Source organism: Sceloporus occidentalis, unplaced genomic scaffold, assembly GCF_023333645.1.
Source record: "Sceloporus occidentalis isolate IW3139 unplaced genomic scaffold, rSceOcc1.0.p SCAF_5, whole genome shotgun sequence".
Classification (NCBI taxonomy): domain Eukaryota; kingdom Metazoa; phylum Chordata; class Lepidosauria; order Squamata; family Phrynosomatidae; genus Sceloporus; species Sceloporus occidentalis.
In genome coordinates this window covers 40625763-40648450 of record NW_028316985.1, presented here as the reverse complement: position 1 = coordinate 40648450, position 22688 = coordinate 40625763, and the positions used below count along the sequence as shown (strand labels likewise).

Below are 22688 nucleotides of genomic sequence, written 5' to 3'. Positions count from 1 at the left end.
ACTTCAGTTAGTCTGTGAAGTAGCACCAGACTCATTTTTCCTACCAAAACTGTGGTACCATCACATGTACAATCTAAATGTGTTAAAAAGCATATACTGAATAATGAAATGACATTATGTCAGATTCTGTTTGGGCCCTATACAATTACAGCACTACAATTCCCACTTGAACTGCCATGACAACATTCTACAGAAACCTGATGGTTCTGGTGGTGTGCCTTCAAGCAATTTCCTTAAACACTTGTTTGGCTCTCTGGTAGAGAATTTCAAATACTCCTTCCTAAATTGCAAATATCAGTATTCCATAGGATCTAGCCATGACAATTCAAGCGGAATCATAGTACTATAATTGTGCAATGTGAAACAAACTTTGAAAAAAAGCCTTCCCTGTTGCATGAATTGGGAGGGAAATGCTTTATGGCATGCATAAATTTCTCCCTGCACTTGAAAGGATAAAAAGGTATGTCGGAGGACCCTTTTTACTTCTCCTTATATCAGAACTCCAACACTGTAGGGGTAAAGGCTGCAAAGGTTTCAACAGAGTCTGAAAAGGGAGTTCTGAACATTCCTGTGATTCCTTGAGCAACCACCAAGAGAATCTTAATGAAGCTTTAATATCAAAGGAATTATTTTTGAGGTTTCCTCTGTGCATAGAAATTGAAATGTTGCAAATGCATGAATACATCTCAAAAACAAGAATTTTTTGCCTTGTTTTAATTGATTGGATTTGTGATTGGAATTTGGCAGTACTGTTCTAAGTGAATCATGACCATGGGCAACAGCATTGATATTGATACGTGTATGGGACATCAATTTAAATTGCGCTTCCAGCTTCCAGTTTAGCAGCCTGAAAGTGTGGCCATGACCCAGGTTCTCAGGATGGGGGCTTATATAATTTCTCCTTCTAGGTTCAATTTTCTCTTATGATGACAATCCTAAAGAGGCTTTTAAAATTTGTCTAATAGAATTCAGTGCTGAGAAAAACAATCCCGCCCTTTCCTTTTAAAAAGCTAACCGTTTTGTTAAAACAACATAGCCTTAAAAGCATGGTGAACTTCAGAAATGTAATTCAGTTTGGTTTCCCTGTGAAATCTGCCAACAAGATTTTTTTTTGGAAAAAGCAATTCTTATTTCAGTTTTGTTTTTATCTGCCACAGCAGCCCTCATGGATGATGTCCCAGTATATTGGTTCCATGTCTGTACATGATGCAACTGTTCTGCATTGAAAACACTTCTCTGTATTTTCTTCAGCACTACATCCAGTGAGCTGGAAGCTATGATCTCTGAAGAGATCTCCACCAATAGGGCCTTTGTGATGTTATGTGCTGGCTTTTCAGGTGCCTTCAGAGAAACTTACATCTGTTTCTAAGCATGGAAAGAAATCCTCTCAGTTGTGGCTAAATTGTCTTGCACTGAAGGCCTGTGATTTAAGCATTCACTTTTATGTCTCTTAGAAAGAAATTTGTTCTCACTTTGGTATGGTGACGCTTTTGTTGACATGTTTGGCTTGGCCGGTAGTAAAGCTGCAGAACCGGATGCTTCTCCATCTTCATAGCGCTTTAGTAAAATTGTCTTGTTGGTCCCTTTTGTGGTTGATAGTGTAGCCAAGCGTAGTCTGCACAGACAAAGAAAATGAACTGTGATCGCTTGAGGGAGAGAAATCCACAATATTATTATTGTACACATATTATTTATGTGTATGCCAGCCCAATCAGGTTTACAATCAGATTGTTCACCAATCCACCTCTTCCTATCATTGCCTATGCCCATCCCTCCTTTTAGTCAATTCACAAAGTTACTGCTAATAATTTTTTAATATTATATACATCTGAGGAAGTAGATTTGAGTCTACAAAAGCTCATGCTGCCAACCTTTTTCTTGCAGTTAATCTCAAAGGTGCTACATGATCTCTCTACATACAATTTTATAGTAATCTAAAACCACCTTCAGAGCTAGCATGGCATAGTGGTTTGAGTATTGTACTATGACTGTGGAGACCAGGGTTTGATTCTCCATTTGGCCATGAAACCTGCTGAGTGGCCTTGGGCAAGTCACATGCTCTAAGCCTCAGGGAAAGGTAATAGCAAATCTCCTCTGAACAAATCATGCCAAGAAAACCACATAGAGGTTTGCCTTAGAGACACCATACGTTGGAAACAACTTGAAGGCACACTAATAGAGTCTCCTTCCTTGGAGGTGATAGAGTCTCCTTCCTTGGAGGTCTTTAAACAGAGGCTGGATGGCCATCTGTCAGGGATGCTTTGATTTGGATCTCCTGCATGGCAGGGGGTTGGACTGGATGGCCCTAGTGGTCTCTTCCAACTCTACGATTCTATGATTCTATGAATAATAATAATAAGACCACTTTCACCAAGGTTGTTTCTTGAACCACAAATCCTCTGGCTTCTTTGTGTCTCCACTCTCCAGCTGTGGTAACCTATGCTTCTACTCATTCTAAAGCCACTCTTTTTTTTTTTTTAATAATGCCCAGTCCTAGATCTTAGCTGTGTGCTTACCAATCATCTAATCTAATTGGTGCACATGAACACCAAGTGTTGGTGTGGAAGTTACATAAGATAGCTTTCCAAGGCATCTCTCTCTGAATTTGCATTTTTCCAGGCCACTTGAAATCTTTAGGAATCTTTAGGAAAAGATTTGCTATGCCATGTGACCATGATGCTTGTGGTGCAGTGCTATTTGCACATGAATGGCTTTTTGCAGTCTGTTCCCTGCTCCTCCAACTGGTTTTCATTCAGATGTTTGGGATTACATTTCCCATCAACCCTACACATCATGGTTACTGATCATGCTGGTTAGTGCTGATGGACAATTGTCTTTATGGTAATACATGCTGGCTTTTCAGGTACCTCCAGAGAAACCTGCATCAGTTTTTAAGCATGGAAGGAAATCCCCTTGCAGCTAACCACATCTTGCACAAAAGCCTGCAATACCACCACAAAGTCTCAAGGACATCTGGAGGACAGTGGACTGCGGGAAGCCTGCTTACTACATAGGGACAACCACAGTTTAAAGTGGCCCCCATTCAGTGGTGAATGTATCCCACTCCCTTGTGCTGGTCTATGACTGTAATAAAGATTTATTCTATTCAGTGCTGCTTCATGTGAATCTGCTACAGATTCTAAAGACTCCAAGAAGAATTTACATCACTGTTATGTTTCACTCTGCAATACTTCCACAATGTTTCTACTAACAAAATAAATCTCAAGTAGCACCATAAAGCAAGGAGTGGGGCACACAGGGTTTCTGCACCAGTGTGTAATGATAGACAGTTTTTAAACCTACTCATGTTCAGGGACATGATTCATGCAATAGCCATTAATGGTTTATCTGAGAAACAAAAATATCTTCCTCCAGAAACTGTAGTGCCTCCTGGATAGCAATGTAGATTCAGAGGGTAGATTAGCATGACATGGGACATTTTACCAACATGGTCTATAGGACACTTGTATATGATAAACAGGAACAGAATGGAAAGCGCAGGCTATGCCACTTTAAATACAATACTGACATTGAATTCTTTCATCTCATATTAAGTTACCTTCAAGTATTTGAACCTGCACTTCAATTTAAATAGGAATCATTGTAAAATTCCAGGCAGAGCCACCCAAATTTCAACAAAATAGGCAGTTCCTCTTCACTTACCGGTGTTCACCTAATAATTTGGGATGCGCACTTTGATATTTTTCAGCGGACTGCCCATACTTTCCCTCCGACACTAAAGGTAAGGAGAGCGGTAAAAAATCTTGTGTATGAGGGGACCCATTCAGTCTAAGCCCTTCATGGCATTCTCCACTGTTTTTGTCAGGCTTATTATAACTTGGTGAAGACCATTCTTTTCCTTTCCTTTCACGTCCATCTATACTGCTTTTTGGGTTTTCAAGGAGACCTGGGATCAAAAACAAACAAAGTAACAAATACAAACCTGCAAAGACATGCATCTGAGGAAGTAGGTTTAGGTCTATGAAAGCTTAGGGTACCAACTTCTGTTAGTCTCAAAAGTGCTTCAAGATCCCTTTACATACTAATTTTCCAGACTAACATGGCTGTGGAATTTATCACACGGGAGGCTAAGTGCTTAAATCCCATCCCAAAACGGGATGTAAATCCAGGAAAAATCCTGCAAAAGCGGGATCATTTTCACATTCATGAGGGGCATTGAGCATTAAAGCAAAAATAGGCCACACAAAAAGTGGACAAAATCAGCCATTTTTTACTTTAGGGAGAATCCTGAAAGTAAAAAGCAGCCAATTTTGTCCACTTTCTGTGAGGTTTATTTTTGCGTTAATGCTCAATATCCATGACATCGTGTGAAAATGATCCCGCTTTTGCGGGATTTTTTCACTTTGTGTTCATGTTAATATGCGGTGTTGTGTGAAAATGATCCCGCTTTTGCGATATTTCCCTGTTTTAAATCCCATTTCCGCACAGGAAAACCCCCGTCTGATAAACTCCTATGTCTTTGAATTCTAACACCTAACAAATCACAGAAAAAATATCCATGGTTTGATTAGCTGTTCCTAGCCACAGCACAAGCAACCAAGTAGCATCTTCTGGAATCCTGGCTTATTGCAACATGAACTGTACCATTCAGAATTAGGAATATGAACTTTAACTCTTGGCTTTGTTGTGAGTCATTTTGCTGCATCTTTTTATGACCATCTCCTGCTGATAGTGGTGGACTAGGATTCCAGGAGATCAAGGTTCGAATCCCCCCTCAATCATGGGAATCTGTGATCCCTGGGCTAGTCAGACTTCTCATTCTCAGATAATGGCTATGTCAAACTTCCTCTGAACAAATCTTGCCAACAAACCCCTCTGTTGGTTCACCTTTGGGTTACCATAAGTTGGCAACAAGTTGATGGCAGCAACAAAATGTTGAGTTATCAGAGGTAAATAAGATAATCATCAGATACCAACATCCATGTATTGCTGAAATCAAATTGATGCAACATTTTATTTTGCATATTCACTATTATTTACTACATCATTTTACAGAAGCCCGATACAGACTATATTAAGGTGCATCTATGGTGATACAATTGTACTAAGGTTGGAATCCTGTTGGTGACCTGCACAGATAACTTTAGGCGTTTGTGTGTCTTTTTTTTTGCAGAGGAGGTATTCAATACCTTCTTGTACAACATCCAGCTGACTTTCCTCTCATTTCCAAGTGGCCAGAAGCATTTAAAAAAGAGATTTAAAACTGTGCTCTTTCACCAAGCTTTCCCCCCCGATGAGTGATAATTGATATGCCCTATCTGACAACAATATTCTGCCCTTGCCCCTGGATGTCTGATAGTTTGATAAATTATTGATGTTACATTTTACTGTTTAGTGTTTTATAAGATTGTTGTATGTATTTCGATTTTAGTAGCTTGTAACCCCACTTCGATCCATTGGGATTTTTTTATTATATATAAAGGAAACCCCATCTACCTATCCTTTTGCCTGCTTCACAGCAACACAGCTTTTCTTCTTCCTGAAAGGATGGGATATTTCACCTCTTGTCTTTCCTGTTAGATAGTCAACAAAGAGGGGAAATTTAACCATTCTAAACTATCTCCTTATAACTGTTGTTCAATTAATTCCATATATTTGATTACCATTTTCTCATTTCATTTTCCTTAATTGACTGAAATGAATTTATTGATTCCCCTTATGAATTAATTGGTATTATAACTGATTGGTTGCTTCTGATTTAATGGTTTAACACCAGAATTGATCTGTCATGTTTACCTGTACTAATTAATTGGTTCAAAAATTAAATGTCTGCTACAGTCTGAATTAAGATTGATTCTTTTTTAGTCATCACTCAACAGTCCTTTAGAATATGATTAGCTATGTCCTAATCTAAACAGTGCCATCAAAAGAAGCAGCTCAGGTGGGCAAACAAAACTAGACATATAAGAATAACCACAACATGAGACTTTTATGGACATTCGGATGACCACTGTTATTAACAAGGCTTTTGCTCTTTCAAATATGATAGAAACCTTTGATCTGTGGAGATGTTTTCTCTCTGCAACTTGCAGCCCTTCCAATTTGATACTTCGCTAATCTCCAGCTTGTAGCTTTGCCGTATGGAGAATTAAAATGGGCTCCTTGAGCCAGGGCTATATTTTGTAATTCTTTTCCTCTTAATTCCAAGGTGATATAACCCTTTCCAGCGTGATTTTCTCCAGTAGCCTGAGACAAAGATGTGGAGCTGAAATAGATTAAAGCCAATTGTTAGCTGTTCACAGGTGAAAATATATTCAAACACAGAATGAAACAAAATTAAAAGATAAAGTTACGCAACTGTTGCAACTGTTACAAGAGGTAGTCCAAGGTGAGGCACAGAATGCACATTATATTAAATATTTCTATCCACTATGACCTCCACACAAAAAATAACAGAGCTATTTTATCTCATGCATTTTGAGGAATGGTGCACAGGATGACGTTAGGTACAGCAGCCGCTTATGAGCTTTTAGGCCCTTTGATGGCCTACTAAGGATGCCACCAAAAGAAACAAAAATTGAAAGTGGCAAAAAGTCCACTTCTGCTTGTGAAAAACAAGCAAATAATAATGATGTTAAATAATGCAATAGTTAAATAGGGCTCTTGCAAGCTATTTAAAAAGGAAATTCCAGTTCTTGAAGGCTTCCACAAGAGTTAATTCATTTTGTGAGGGGAGAACAAGAAAAGTGTCAGTGTGAGGAGTCTGGAATGGTACCAGTTCATAGAATCAGCCTGAAAGAGCAGCACTTTACCTAACCTTGGCCTAAAGTAAGCAAAACCTTTTAGACACAAACCAGCACCACCACCACCACCAAGTGTCTTTGAGAGCCAGTATGGCGTAGTGGTTTGAGTGCTGGACCATGACTCTGGAGACCAGAGTTCAAATCCATCTCAGCCATGAAACCTACTGGGTGACCTTGGGCAAGTCACATGTTCTTAGTCTCACTGGAAGGCAGTTGTAAATTTCCTCTGAACAGATCTTGCTAAGAAAACCCCATGATAGATTCATCTTAGGGTTGCCATAAGTTGGAAACGACTTGAAAGCACACAACTCACACACACTAAAAGCGTATCTTAATTCTGAAAGTACTAATCTAGTATTACTAGCAGAAACAGATAAAAATTGGGTCTTCATATGTGTGTATCTGTGTCTTCAAATCACCTATTGACTCAAGGTGACCACATGAATTTAATATGGTTTTCTTTTTTTTCTTTTGTTGGCATTCATATTTTTATTTCATTTTTCTTTTATAACTTATAAATCAAATTGATCCATCCACAAATCAACTGATTATATTATCTTACATTCCTTTTTATATTGATAGTCATTTTGTTAAATCATTCTAACTCCAAAGTATATTTAATTTATCCCATTTCTTTTTATATCGTTGCGTCATTTTCCCATTGATGAACATTGTCAGTTTATCCGTTATTAATTCATTTATTTTTATTTTCCAACCTTCAATTGAAGGGACATCCTTTTCCCCCATTATTTTCCATAAATTATATGTGCCACCATCTGTAATATTTAATAAAAATAATTCTGAGCTCATCTTGAATTTCTTTTGTAATGTGTCCGATATATTTTTATGAATTTATTTCCAAAATTGTTTGGCTTTTTTGCTATGCCACCAAATATGATACAGTGTTCCATTTAGTTCTTCAAATTTCCAACAATTGTTCTTGCTCTTATTCCAAATCTTTGCAAGTCTCGATGGTGTGGTATACCATCTATAAAATAGCTTATAATAATTTTCTTTGAGGTTATTGCATTTGGTGAATTTTAGATTGTTAACCCTGCTTAGCTTCCAAGATCTGACAAGACCTGGATGCCTTTGGGATATTTTAGGTCTGTCTGCATGTAACAGGAAGAAAACCAACTAATTTGAAATGTGATGGTGGACAAGACCTTCTAAATATCATGGACTGCTTGGGGAAAAAAACACACCAATAAATGGGTGTGAGAACAAATCAAAACTGAACTCTCACAAAGCCAAAATGACTAAATGGAGGCTAATACTGTGGGTCCAATGCTCAGTAAAGTGGAATGCAGTAAAAACAAGTAAGACCATTTTACACATGGACTGACTATATGAAGGAAGCCATGGCACTGAGCTTATAAAATCTGAGCAGGGCTGTTGATGACTTCATTCTTGGAAGTCTCTCATTCATAGAGTCACTATAAGTAGATGTTTTGATGTCATATGGCAACAGTTAAAAATCACACAGTGTATATGTATCCCACTCACTTCCATTCCAGCATTCTCTGAAGATGCCAGCCACAAATGCTGGCAAAACATCAGGAAAAAGCTCTTCTAGAACATGGCCACATAGCCCGAAAAACCCACAAAAAACTATAAAAATATTATTATTTTAAAATACCCTATTGATTAAGTTTTCAAATGTGTAAATGTGTAGGAAACATGTGCTTTGAGAAAGGCATTCCCTCTTAGATAAGAGGAAAATAGAAATGTCTGACTTTACTGTTTTAGTATTTTACTTTAAAGACAGTACAAGTCATCTTCAGTTTGCATAAGGACATGCATTAAAAAGTGTGTGCGTATAAAATGAACCTGATGCCTATTAATCAGAGATACTTTTCATTTGATTTAAAGTTAGTTAACTGATTAATCTATCAAAACTACTAATTAAAATTGTAGCTCTAATTAATATGCATTTATAGTGCTGCTTATAAAGATCAATAATAACATAATTCCTGTCCTCAGGGTTAAAGTTTAAAGCTTATTGCTTGCAGTATGAAAGAAGAACAAACATTAAATGCAGAATTAGTGCACTATTGTATATTAATCTCTTTTGGCCCCAAGGCAATCACCCCCTGTACATAAAGAGAGGAAATGTTGCACTGCATTATTTCTATAACTTTAGAAAGACAGAAACACTGTCAGTACAATTTGAAGCAAGCCAAACTGAGGTCAGTTCAATTTACTTTCCAATAAATGTATACAGAACTGCACTCTGAAAAATCTAAATGAACAACTGCTCGTAATAAAGATAATATTTTCCTACCTAGGGTGCCGCTCCACATGTATTAGGGAGGCTGTAAGTAAAAGAGAAATAACTATTATACACTACTGAAAATAATGTTGCTTCTGCAGGTAACAATCTTCACATAAGAAATTTTAATTTCTCTGAAATGTTTTCTTTTAGTCTTAATCAATAGGACTTGGGACACTACTGAAAAATAGAACTTTCATTTTAGAGTTTCCACTCATATGCTCTTAAGTTTTGATACAAGGTCTGTACGATCATTTGAAACAGTTTAGATTATAAAAATAACATTCGGCTCTCACACATTGGGTGTGTAAAAAAAAATAGCAGAGCAAATGGCAGAGCAAAGAAATGGCAGAGAGCCAATTAAGTGTGTTGTCCAGTTTCAATCATGATAATATAATGGAACATTAATAGTGTGTAGAGACAGGTGTCAGAAAGTTTATATCAAATTATACAGCTTGAAAAAAGTTACTTTTTTTGTACTACAACTATCAAAAATCTGCCAGCCAACATGGCCAATGGTATAACTTTTGCTAGTTTCTGAGAATTATCATTTGGACCATGTGTTCTATTGCTTAATTTCTAAGAAAGACACTACATGACGTGCTGGCAGTAAGCCACACTACCTGACATGGACAGCCATCGTTGTTCATTCATTTGAAACCTTGGCCCTGTCTGCACAAGCCAGAATACTCTGTGGGCAGCCCAGAGTATCCTGGCCCTGCATCTGCCCCAACCTCCCTCCATTACCAGGCCCTCCATTACCATGCCATGGCAGCTACCAGCACAGGCATCTTGCTGAGCTGTCCAGCATGTCTGCTTTGCCATGTGTTGCTCATTTCTGAGGTCAGAAAATGGTCAGAACAAGGCACCCAGTGATGATCACAAAGATGAATATTTCATTCTGACCTCAGAGTGAGTAACCTGCAGCAGTAGATGGCTCAGCAGGATGTGCAGACGTTTCGGAACGAAGAGCTCTGGATCTTCCAGGAAGATCCGGAGTAACAGGTAAGCTGTAAAAAACTGTTTTAAGGATGTTATACCCCGGTTCTGGTGTGGAACATATCAGACAGTGCTAAGGTTTCAAATTCCATATAAACCTTGGGCAATTCACACCACCTCAGCCTTAGAGGAAGCCAATGGCATACCTCCTCTGAACTTGTCTTAGACTTGAAGGCACACAGCAACAACATTTTTATTTGTCTAGTCATTATAATTATCATTGAAATTTTATTCTCCCTGTATGTAATATAAGAGCTATTACTTAAATAACTAACAGGTGTCAAGGGTTACATAAATTAAACAGGTGATTTTTTTAAGAAAACACAGCCCAGTCCTCAATGTACCACATCCTATCAGGTCTGAACAATTTATCCATTGTCATTTCTAAAGCATCATATTGTACAGCACACTAAGCACCTGAAAAACGTTATATCCAACATATCTATATCTGTGTAATAAATATTAGCAACTGACACTCAAGGTGCATCAGTATTGAGGTAAACATGCTCCATGGATCTGGGGAATATTTTCCTAATCCCAGGACCCTCCAGGGGCCACTCCAGTCATTCCATATGCTGGGTTTTCTCTGTTGTATCACCCCAGTTATGGAATACTCTTCTCTTAGAGGCCTGGTTAATGTCAATGTTGGTATTATTTTATTGCCAAGCAAACACATGGCTGTTTAAAAGCTTTGAGGACCTGATTAATTTTGTCCAAATGTGCTCATATGAGTAGTTTAAAATAGTTTTACCTGCTTTTAAACAATCCTGCTTTATGTGTTAAATGGTTTAATATGCTTTTAGATTTTAAATTATTTTAAAATTGCTTCAAAGTGTTCAAGCTGATTTTACTGTACACCACCCTGAGATCCTTGAATACAGGGTATGGTACTACAAGAAGAAGTAGAATTGGAAGGTCACTTCCCACTGGGAAAAAAATGTCTGGGTTTGGTAGGAAAACCTTATCTTGCCTTTTGGAGAAGGCAGCCTACCTTGTTTGCGTGGGAATCATCGAGGCTGCAACAACAGGTTTAGGAGGCTGCATTAGCAGGGAACAGTATTTGGACGAGAGATGTCAGTTCAAATAACTACTGATCCATTAAATGCTCTACAGCAGGGTTTTTCAACCAAGGTACCCTCAAAACCTAGGGTTTCTTGAGAGGTTGCTAGGGTTCCCTGAAAGACTGTGACTGAAAAAAAAATCACTTTTTGGAGCTGTACATGTAATTTTTATGCAGAGGTTCCCTGAGACATAACAATTATTTCAAAGGTTCCTCCAGGGTAAAAAAGATGAGAAAGACTACTCTAGAAAGCTTTGGGCAAATCCCAACTTAACTTATCTTCCTATTACAAATATGATTCCAGAACAAATAAATGACAGTCTCTAATGTCCCCAAAACATGACATTTTCTAACCCACTTAATCTCTTCAGGACATAGATTTTTGGTAGTATGAAATGTTCACCCATGTTGTAAATAGCCCAATTATGTGTTTACTTGTATATGCAAGGAGAGAAAGTGTGCATAGCAAAAAATGAAGCACTATTACATCAGTTCCCTCCTTGAGATCACTTTTCAATATTCAAATACTTACACCTTCGCTGAATCTTTGCTTCTTTGCTCATATTTTCCACCCTAGGAAGTCGGCAACCAGAAAGTGCCCCATTTCTTTTTGGTGTGTTACACATTTCGCTAAGAATGGTAGGAGGCAGGAAAAGTCTCTGGGAGATGATGTGCTTCAAAGGTTTGGCTAGGTCCCAGCCAATATCTATTTGCAACAAAGACCAGAACCAGACACAGATTGCTATAATGGGTCACCTTGCTATAAAACAAGGACTGAACAAAATTAAAAGTACTATTACTCTTGCATTTGAGATTAGCACATGGGTTTATGCTCTAAGGCACACCAGATTAGTTCATTCACCAGGCCAACAAGTGCCAGACAGGTTTATACCTAAATAGAGTTAAATTAACTGATAGTGCCATAATGACACAATGGCAAATAACAGTTACAGATCCATTATTGTAGATTATGAACCTGTAATTGCAATACAGAATGCCAGCCTATACTTTCCCATGTAAATCTGCCTGGGCTCGGAGACCTGCAGGACAGGCCCTCTTCTTGCTCCACCTTCAGAAGTATATTTGGTGGCAACACAAGAAAGGGCTTTTTAAACAGCTGCACCCAGATTCTGAAACTATCTTCCAAGAAAGGTTATGTCAGTTCCCTCCTTCATGTCCTTTTGCTAGCAGGTAAAAAACTTTGTATTCAGGCAGGCCTTCAACTCTTTGTTATAGCCATTATGAATGGTCTGTTGTATGGCCTTTTACATCTTTTACAGCTTTACACAGCCAGAGAATATAAAATGGTTGTTCTGGACTTTTAAATATTATTATATATTACATAATATTTTATTAATATTATCAATATGGCATTAAAATTGTTTTAACAGATCTTTTTTGACAGTATAATTAATTTAATTTGTATTTTAACATGTATAATGTATTGTATTTTTACTGAATCTTTTTCAATTATGCTTTTCATCCCAACACTGGGAGAAAGAGGAGATATAATAAAATTAGGACGAAAAATCTAATCAACTGCAGTTACCACAATTCTGGGATTTGCAAAGTTAATGTATATGATACCTGTTCTTGATGCTACTTAGATGATATGATCCTTTGTAAATATATTTTACTCATTTCAGTTTCTAAATGTACTGCTTGTACATTTGTTGTTATCATTTATTTACAGATATATTATTATATAAATTGCAAGTACTATATTACTTACCTAATTCTTGGTCAGGAAAATAATGACTGAGATATTGGACTGTATACTTAGCATCTGGCACAGAATCTAGAGGACAGAAAGTAACACGAAACGTTATGAAAGAAGAAAACTGATTCAGTGAGTGAATTGTATTATGAAAGGATCATAAACAAATATCTGACTGCAGAGTGATTCCCGATACCTTTCAATTATGTAACTTCAATTCTAATATTCTAACATTTCTGTAACATTTCTCTCAAAGACCTGAGTATGGACAACTGATGGCCAGCAACATTCTGTTAATGTTTCCTCCAGGCTTTCCCCTAGGGTTTCTCTTGGTCCCACCACTGTCACAAGCTTGTGAGAGGACCTTCTCAGTTGCTTTTCCCAGGCTGTGGAACCTCTTCCCACAGGAGGTTAGGCTAGCCCAGTGATGGCGAACCTATGGCACACATGCCAGAGGTGGCACTCAGAGCCCTCTCTGTTGGCATATATGCTGTCTCCCTAGCACAGAATTTGCCCGAGTTTCTTACTAGAAAGCCAGAGGGACGTGGCACTTTGCAATAAATAAGTGGGGTCTGAGTTGCAGTTTGGGCACTCGGTCTGTAAAAGGTTCACCATCACTGGGCTAGCCACTTTGGTGCTCTCGTTCTGCTGGCAGTAAAAGGCTGTATCTGCATTGCAAAAATGATCCAGTTTGACACATCTTTAACTACCATGGCTCAACACTAAGAAATAATGGAATCTGTAGTTTTGTGAGACATTTAGCAGTCTCTGTCAAGAGAGCTCTGGTGACAAAACAAACTACAATTACCAGAATTCCATTGCACTGAACCATGATAGTTAAAGAGTTGTCAAATTGGATTATTTCTGCAGTGTGGATGCAGCTAGAGAACATTTCAGTTAAACAGTTTTTGGACTATTACTGGTTGTTGTAGGTCTTTTAAAGAGGGATGCTGCATTTTCATTCTGACAGTAGATGTGTTGTTTTCAGTGCTTTTCAACTGTTTTTAGTCCTGTTTTTAATAGGAGTGCTTAATTGTTTTAAAGTTCTTTTTATAATAATAATTGTTTTCTAGCTATATTTTAATCTATGTTGTGAGCAAAGCAATTTTGTAGAACAGGGGTCGGCAACCCTTGGCCTGCGGGCCGGAGGCGGCCCGCAGAGGCGGCAGCACCAGCCCCAGCCTGGTCCTGCTGCCGCCACAATCTCCTCCTCCACCTCCTCCTGGGCCGCTTGACTGCGCTGCCCTCCTCCTCCTCCTCCACCGCGTGGAGGAGGAAGAGGAGGGCTGCGCGGCCTGGGGCAGAGGAGGCAAAGGGGAAAGCCCTGCGCCGCCCTCCCTGCCTCTCCGCCTCCCTGTGCGGCCCTGCACTGCCTTCCCTGCCTCCCCACGCGACCCCGTGCCGCCCACCTCCTTCTCCTCTGCCTCCTCCGCCCCGCCCCGAGGCCGCGTGGCGCATGGAGGAGGGGGGAGGAGGAACAGGAGGAGAAGAAAGAAGAGGAGGAAGAGGAGGAGGGGGGAGCAGAAGGAGCAGGAGGAGGAAGAGGAGCAGAAGGAGGAGGGGGAAGAGGAGGAAGGAAGAGGTGGTGAGTCAAGGTTTTTTAAATTTTTATTTTGGGTGCTTTTAATGCTAACAAGTCTCCCTTGCTTTAACAATGATAGTGTGATGATGATGATGATATGAGTCAGCTTGAGAGGCATGCAGGCACTGTTTCTTAAGCCGAGAGAGTGTCACCTTCCAAAGTGTATTTTGGGTGCTTTTAATGCTAACAAGTCTCCCTTGTTTTGACAGTGATAGTGTGGTGATGATGATGATATGAGTCAGCTTGAGAGGCATGCACGCACTGTTTCTGAAGCCAAGAGAGTGTGACTTTCCAAAGTGCCTTTTCTGTGTGTTTTTGGTTCTTTAATGGTGATATTGATATCAGAAAGCCTCTGAGGCAAGGCCAATGTAAATTGCTGTGATTTTTACAAACTCATGCGCAGTGAAGAAAAACCAAAGTCCCTTGACCAAGTACACACTTCTGAGAAGTACACTTGGTGCAAGAACTGTGAAACCACCTTGACATGTTCAATATGCATAGCCATGTGAACCCATGTTCAGTGTGAAACCCAAAGAGTTTGGTTATGCAATAAGCCTCTGAAATATGCAAGAGGCCATCTTAAGTAAAGCCATGTTCAATGCCCAAATGTGCAGTTTGGAATGGGGGGAGGGGGGGTTGGCCAGAAAGGGAAGTACATTTCTGCCATCTGTCTAGGAATAATGCCCAAATGTCCTCCATTTTGATCATGCCTAAGAAACATGCATTTATATCAGTGCTTCTCAATTATTTTCTGTCATGCCCCCCCTAGGAAGAAGAAAACATTTCGCGCCCCCCGTGTGACTGTAAATAGTATCATTTGTCTATAAAATTGTTATAAGTACACCTCTGCATTACAGAGCCTCGTGCCCCCCCAGGGGCCCGCCCCACTATTTGAGAAAGGCTGATTTATATGAACATTTTTAAAAAATCATCAAAATTTTTCGCATGTCCTCCATTTTTAAAAAAGGTGTCCTACATTTGAAAATGTTGTCCTATATTATTTAATTATTTATTTTTTGGCTCCCCCCCCCCCTGTTGTCTGGGGGACAGCAACCCAGCCCCCAGCTCAAAAAGGTTGCCTACCCCTGCACTAGAAGAAATGTGGAACATATATCAATACAGTAAAATAACATATATATATTTAAAAATACCAATTTTAATGGGACCTGGTTCAAGGAGACAAAACTTCTTTGCTGGAGATTACTTAGCTCTCACTCCCCATTCCATAAGAAAAGTGCCAACTCAGAGTTTTGTGAAAGCAACAGAACTGTGAGGAACTGTTTTTCTGAACTCACTGTGGACTGCTCAATAGCCTCGCTACAGTCACCACTTCCTCAAAGGAATTCATTTTTAAAACAAATCACAAGAAGAATATGGAAAGGAGGAAATTCATACAAGAGAGGAGCAAAAGAAAGGGGAGCAATAGCCTAAACATCATTCGTTAACCACTAACAAGAGATTGGAGTGCATTTGTCTATATAATAAAGATGTTAATATTTCAAAACTAGAATTCACATGCTGATGGAAGTATTTTATTCAAGTTCTTACCCTCTTGGGATGTGAAAGACATTTGGTGTGGTTTATCTTTCATAATGCAGCTAGTTTGCTTCCAGAGGTCATGAAAACCTGCTAAGGTTTTTGACTATACAAGAAAACAAGACAAACACATTGTTATTATTAATCTTTACCCAGCCAAGCCTGATATATCTTAGTTATTCATTTTGGAAGCACTGAAATATGTACACCAGGGCATGCCAGTTTTGGAATATTTAGGATGTATTAGCTATATAAACTGAAAATTGGAATGTTGCAGTGACAAAAAGAGCACATCTAACCATTTCATGTATTCAACATACATATCGCCTTTTTTGACAATTTAATGAATCAGCTTTTGGACAGTGCCATTCTGATACATCTGTGACCAGTGCCACTGATGTGATCATGCCTATGTTCTAATTTGGCTGTGCAGTTTCTTGTTGGTGCCTAAATATGCTAGCTGTCTTGTTTGTGACATACCAGTACTCACTTTCTCTGTAGCATTGTCATTATGATGCCAAAAAGATTATTCCTTAAAAAATGGAAGGAAGTGAGGAGGATGAAATATGAAACTTCTGCATGCTCTTTAAACGATTCACATTTGTAAGCATATACTCTGAAGCTTTGATTTCCAGCATGCCTGAAGCTTACCAATGAAACATGCCCTGTACACAGCCAACATTTTAAAGTAATAAAAACACAGTAAGTGTAAGCTGCAGCTGTATCATTCTGTGGCATTTATTTTAAATTATTAATGATAAAATAGTCTTGCTAAAGGTTATCATAAATTGTGAGCCAAGTTTACACAATGAAACTATTTGCTCTAAGTAACCTTACTAATAAACTGGTTTCAGTGTTTTTTAACTGTGCCAGTGATGGCTCTACTACAGATATAAGGAGCTGTTTTGCATCTTTAGAACAATAAGAACCAACTCTCCAGAATACTCCTTGAGAACAACAAATATTGTTATAATTTGGACATGAAAGTGATGTCTGAGAAATTAAATAGTAGAGCTTGGAAAACTTACTTTTAAAACTATAGCTCCAGGAATTCTTGAGCCAGGATATAGTCCCAAAAAGTAGCTTTGTATGACAGTTTGATGGATCTGGTTTGCAACTGAAGGAACAACATTTATATGGGGCCATTCTGTGCAACAACTTTTCTGCTTACCTCATAACACCGCTTTCCTTTCAGACTGGAAGGGAAGGAGTTGGTACAGACATAGCCTCTGTCTGACAGCCCAAGGTCTTGGTATTCTTCATTAATACATTCCCAGATGTGTTCAGGACATCCCTATTAAAAACAAAGACCTTTTGTATGGGGACATTCGTGAAGAGAAGCTAGTAACATATACGATATACTACTTGTGCTAGTCCTACAAGTGTCTCACAAGCTGCCTGGATAGGTGAAAAATCAGTGTGGGCTGAATTCAGCCCATTTTGTGCAAAGAACTGGTGCTCTACAGATGCCCTTCCAACCATTAAAATATGTACCACAAGAAAAGACCCCAGAGACTCCCAACGTAACAACTTTGTTCAACATACTTAAGCATGTGCTCCTTCCTAGGGGTGCTAGTCCTCTGCTGATGCTGATTTGAGGGTATGTTTCAGACAGTTGTTGAAGATACAGGGAGCCTAAATACCCTAAAAGCACTAGATAGATCCTCTCTGATCTTGGAAGCTAAGCAGGGTAAGCCCTGGTTAGTACATGTATGGGAGACTGCCAAAGAATACCAGATGCTGTAGGCTGTATTTCAGTGGAAGGAACTCAAAAAACATCTCTGGGTATTTCTTACCTTAGAAAACTCTATGAAATTAATGAGGTCATTATAAGTCAACAGGTGACTTGAAGGCACATACACAAAGAGAGAATGTACAAAGGGGATGTATTCAAATCATATGCTCTAATAATGTGTAATGGAGTTGATAACAATTGGCCAGATTTGTTTTTTTCTTTTTCTACTTTACATCCTTCACAGACTCTGGAATCCTCTGGTTTAAACTGAAATACTTGACATTTTTATTCTATTTGATTTCTTCCAGATGGACTGCATGGACTATCACATGCATTAGTGCCCAGTTTGGCCCATCTATGTACTCATAAGGTCCTACCTAGTTTGCACTGCAGTGCTGTGAATAGAATGATTGGATTTACACAGTTTGCAGAGATTCTCTCTATTCTATTCTATCCTATCAGAATTACTGAGAATTCTAGACTGTAAACAAAGAAAAAACCCAAAACAGGTCACTTCAGAAGGTGAAAGCTAAGTAGTTTTAAAATTTCTATATACTCTGGAGGAAAGAAGAGGAACTGAAAATACAGAAAGAGTTTTAAAAAGCACAGCAATGTTTTTAAAGCAACATGTTTCTCATCATATGTTCCATCATATGTGATGTCTCAATTTAGCTTTTCCAGATATCAGAGTAAATTTCTTCTGTAGAACATCATTAGCATTAAAGAAAAATTGTATACTGACAATATTCTCTGATGATTGTTTTTTGTAGGTTATTCGGGTTGTGTGGCCATGTTCTAGAAGAGTTTGTTCTTGATGTTTCACCAGCATCTGTGGTTGGCATGATGCTAGCCACAGATGCTGACGAAACGTCAGGAACAAACTCTTCTAGAACATGGCCACACAACCCGAAAAACCCACAAAAAACTATGGATGCCAGCCATGAAAGCCTTCGACTTCACATTCTCTGATAACGTTTCAAAATGTATACTTTTAGTAAGCCATCCAAACCTTTTTATCATTGGGGGTTCTGGAGAAAAGGTCTAGATTCTGTTTGGAAACTGCATACTTTTCTCTTTGCATGTTTTGTAACTCCCTCAGTTTTAATCTCTGAAAAACCTGGGTCTGTGGAGAAAGGGAAATGTATAACACTGCTTACATGGTCAAAATGAAAGCTGTACCAATACTAAGGCTAAGGTAAAAAGTAATGGCATAAAAATATCAGTTCTAAATCTAATAATAAATACTAGATGTACATCTCTACTGCATCCAAGTATGCATAAAATCATTTTACTGAGTCTTAAATTGTGATGCAGATGTGTAGTGTGATCCATATTTAGGAATTTTAGAATAGCATCCAAAAGCAGATATTTGAAGTACATTTGTATGGCTATACTGGAAGGGACACAGAGTTAATTTACATAAACAAGAGATTTGACTAAGCAGTGTTTCCTACAGAATTAAATTCTGATTATGCCAGAGCTAACAGATCTCTACAAACAAGAATATAATAAGAATTCTCACATTTTTAAGTATGTGGTCTTGGCTCTTGGAAATTCTGGGAAAAGGGTCTTCTGATTTCTTCACTTCACTCTGCTTGGGATGAAAGGGACTGTTTTAATTTTAAGACAGCAGTTAAGATAGATTTAAAGTAATAGATTTTAGTTGTAGATTTAAGATTGATTCTCTCATAGTTAAGAGGGAATAAAAGTTTAAAAATTAACTCAACCTACTGCTACAGAACCCTCAAGATCTACCATATATACTCATCTATAAATCTCAAAATTTATGCCCCCAAATTGACCCCCAAATCCCAGGTTAATTTATTTACGGGTCACTATGGTAATGTGAAGGCAGCTCTTTCAGATTACCCCATGTGGTAGGAAGACAGTTTCTTTTCTCGTGCACCAAGCAGAAAGAGTCCTGGGTGATTAATTGCTTTTAAATAAACAGAGACCCTTTCCCACTGGAGCTGGCCGTGGCTGTCTGGGTGAAGACTGAAACCAAAGTTGAAACAAAAAGCCTCAGTTAGAGTCTCTCTTGCTGTAGAGCAGGGGTAGGCAACCTGCGGCCTGCGGGCCGGATGCGGCCCGGCGAGGCCTTGGGACCGGCCCCAGCCCGGTCCTGCCGCCAATTGCCGCCGGGGCCTTTGGGGGGCAATTGTCTATAGAAGCCTCAGAAACATGCATTTATATTAACATTTTTTTAAAAAATCAGCAAATTTTTTTTTGCATGTCCTCCATTTTTTTAAAAAAAGTGTCTTCCATTTGAAAATTTTGTCCTACATTTGTCCTGGTTTATTTATATATTTAATTTTTTAAAAAATTATTTAATTATTTATTTTTTGGCTTCGCCCCCCCCCCCCCCCCAGTTGTTTGAGGGACAGCAACCCGGCCCCCGGCTCAAAAAGATTGCCTACCCCTGCTGTAGAGTCTCTCTTGCTATACAGCTGTATGCTGTACATACACAAACTGATGGAGCCTCCAAGTTTTCCCCTCGACTTATCCAAGGGCCATGGCAAAATCCATAATTTTGGCCCAAAACCTGATCTCAACTTATACATAACATTGACTTATAGTTGAGTATATATGGTACCTCCTCCTTCAATATCTATTTTTAAAAAATAATTTAAGAATTTTGAAATACATTAAGAATTACATAGATTAAGTTGAATAAAAAGAAAAAAAAAGAAAGAAGAAAAGAGAAAGGAAAAGGAAAAAAAGAGCCTGTCAATCTTCGTTTTGGCACTTATACTTCTGTGTACCTTTCTCTCTCCAAAGCTACAACAGAGTCACTTCTTTCAATAGCCTATTCTTTAGGTTATCAAAACCAAAGGTAACCAATTCATTTTCTTTCTTTGCCAAAAGCCTATAAGAAGTCTCCAGTCTTTGAGAAGTGTCACTAATGACTTTTCCCTAATCAAACCAGATAATTTGTCAATTTCTGCTAAATCACTCAGTTTTAACAACCATTCCTCCAAAGTAGGCAATGTTGAATTCTTCCATCTTTGCACATACATCAGTCTTACTGGCATGGTCATATACTAAAGTAATCTTCCATGGCTCTTGTCCAATTATGCCGCCATCAATCCCAAAATAAAATGTTCCAGTTTTAATTGAATATTAATTTTTAAAATCCTCTGCATCAATGGTTGTATTTGAATCCACTTTGTTTATTAAATTATAAATTTTATTCAACAACTGCTACTACAAAAACATAAATACACAAACAGCCAAAACAAACAATAAGACATGCACAAACAACATTCCCTCCCTCTCTTCTCCCTCCCCCTTAAAAACAAACAAACAAAAGACTTCCTGTCTATTCTCTAATTAGTACCTAAATAATATTATCTGTGGTTAAATACCACTTATACATAATTGTATAAAAGTTTTCTTTAAGGTTATAAGAACACATACATTATAATCTCTTATTCCAAATATCTTCCCATTGTTTTGTCCCAAATTTACTGCCCATCTTACCATACATTGCTTAATTTGTTGTTCCTTAGTACAAAATCTTAACAGTAATTTATACATTTTGTTAAGCAGACAATTACTGTCACAGCACAATAATTTTTCAAATTTGATATTTCTCTTTCATATTGGTATTTTTTTTTAAAATCCTCCTTTATTTTTTCGCTTAATTGGTAGTATCTTAACCATTGAATATTAATTCCTTATTTCTCCAGTTCTTGTCTTTCTTTAATTTTCCATACTCCTGATGTTTTCCTCCAGTATATCACTCAATTGTTGTTCTTAACTCCTGTTTACAAAAAGCCTCTTGTGGTCATAACCACCCTGGGATTTAAGGAATAGTACTTTTGCCATATTTTTATTAAAGATTTTCTTATTATATGATTTTTGAATTCTGTATTTATTTTCACATTCCCTTACCACATATAGCATAATAATAATAATAATAATAATAATAATAATAATAATTAAAAATCATTTTTTTCACTTCTATCACACATGGTAAAACATCTCTTCATGTTGTTCACATTTTCAACATGAATTAGATGCCCTTTTATATACTTTAGACAATTTCTCTGATGTTGTATGATACATCCTTTTATTAAAATTATCTGTAAGATCATAACATAATGTAAATTTCAACCCCTTTAGCCACATATTTTACCACTGATCCATTTGTATATTATAACCAAAATTCTTAGTCCATTTTATCATAACTTGTTCTTCTTCCATTTCAAATTTCAACAAATGTTTATACATTTTAGCAAGTTCATGTTAGTCATTTGTATATAATTGTTGGAGAATAAGCCAGAAGTAAAAATGTCCAGATGTGGGGAAGGGTGACAAAGGTAACAATGGTTAACTCTGCAGTTTGGTAACCAAGTAATTGGATTCAGCTGGATCAAGACATGTGTCTGCAAGGTCATCATGTGTTGGAAAGCACTACAAAGTGTTGCAAAACTACTGTAAACATGCATAGTCATCTTGCTTGGGGGACAAGAAATAAGGTGACACAGCAAGAAGAGGCAGGACTTAGTGGCCGCATGGCACGAGTGTATATAAGGGACAAGCCTCAGAAAACAGTGTGGGTTGATGGTTGGTTGGTTGTTGATGTATAGTGAAAGTAGCTTTGTATTCTGTAAATATAGCAACTGAAGATTAAAGAGTCTCTTTGAAGAGACATCTGTTTGAGTCTGCTTTATCAGCTTCAAGAAGGAATGGAGAAGATTCCTGAACAGCCACACGGCTCCGTGATACGTTACTTGGTGGCTATCCTGGTGTAAAGCTTCAGTGTGAACCTACGCAGGCTGCACAAACCATGCTATAATTGCACTTCAAATTCTGACTTTTGTTCAAAACCATGATTTTATTTTGCCCAATCATAAATCTTTATGATAAATGACAGTAAGAAAACCATTTAAAACATTTTCCTTCTACTATTAACTGCTCTCTTGATTTATATTTCCCTTGAAAAATCTCTAAGAGGTCTTAATATGTTAGTCATCTTTCATTATTTATTGCTTCTTTTGTATAAAACGTTTCTTGTATA

At 37.9% G+C, this 22688-nt stretch overlaps 1 protein-coding gene across 2 annotated transcripts in view; it reads right to left on the bottom strand.

The window, feature by feature from the left end:
• Nucleotides 1-712: 712 nt before the first annotated feature.
• The window catches only part of LOC149312042 (cytosolic carboxypeptidase 2-like), a 53560-nt gene continuing 31584 nt past the window's right edge, over nucleotides 713-22688 (bottom strand). The window contains exons 14-23 of one of the 2 annotated variants that reach the window (XM_089523825.1): nucleotides 19188-19259; nucleotides 18675-18788; nucleotides 17102-17224; nucleotides 15943-16036; nucleotides 12828-12893; nucleotides 11628-11801; nucleotides 9049-9079; nucleotides 6015-6226; nucleotides 3664-3907; nucleotides 713-1615 (exon numbers count right to left, since the gene is read on the bottom strand). In XM_089523825.1, the coding sequence (XP_089379951.1) occupies nucleotides 1366-1615; nucleotides 3664-3907; nucleotides 6015-6226; nucleotides 9049-9079; nucleotides 11628-11801; nucleotides 12828-12893; nucleotides 15943-16036; nucleotides 17102-17224; nucleotides 18675-18788; nucleotides 19188-19259 (1380 nt within the window). In that variant the 3' untranslated portion in view covers nucleotides 713-1365. The remainder of the gene's footprint in view (nucleotides 1616-3663; nucleotides 3908-6014; nucleotides 6227-9048; nucleotides 9080-11627; nucleotides 11802-12827; nucleotides 12894-15942; nucleotides 16037-17101; nucleotides 17225-18674; nucleotides 18789-19187; nucleotides 19260-22688) is intronic. The other variant, XM_089523826.1, reaches the window with a different exon arrangement.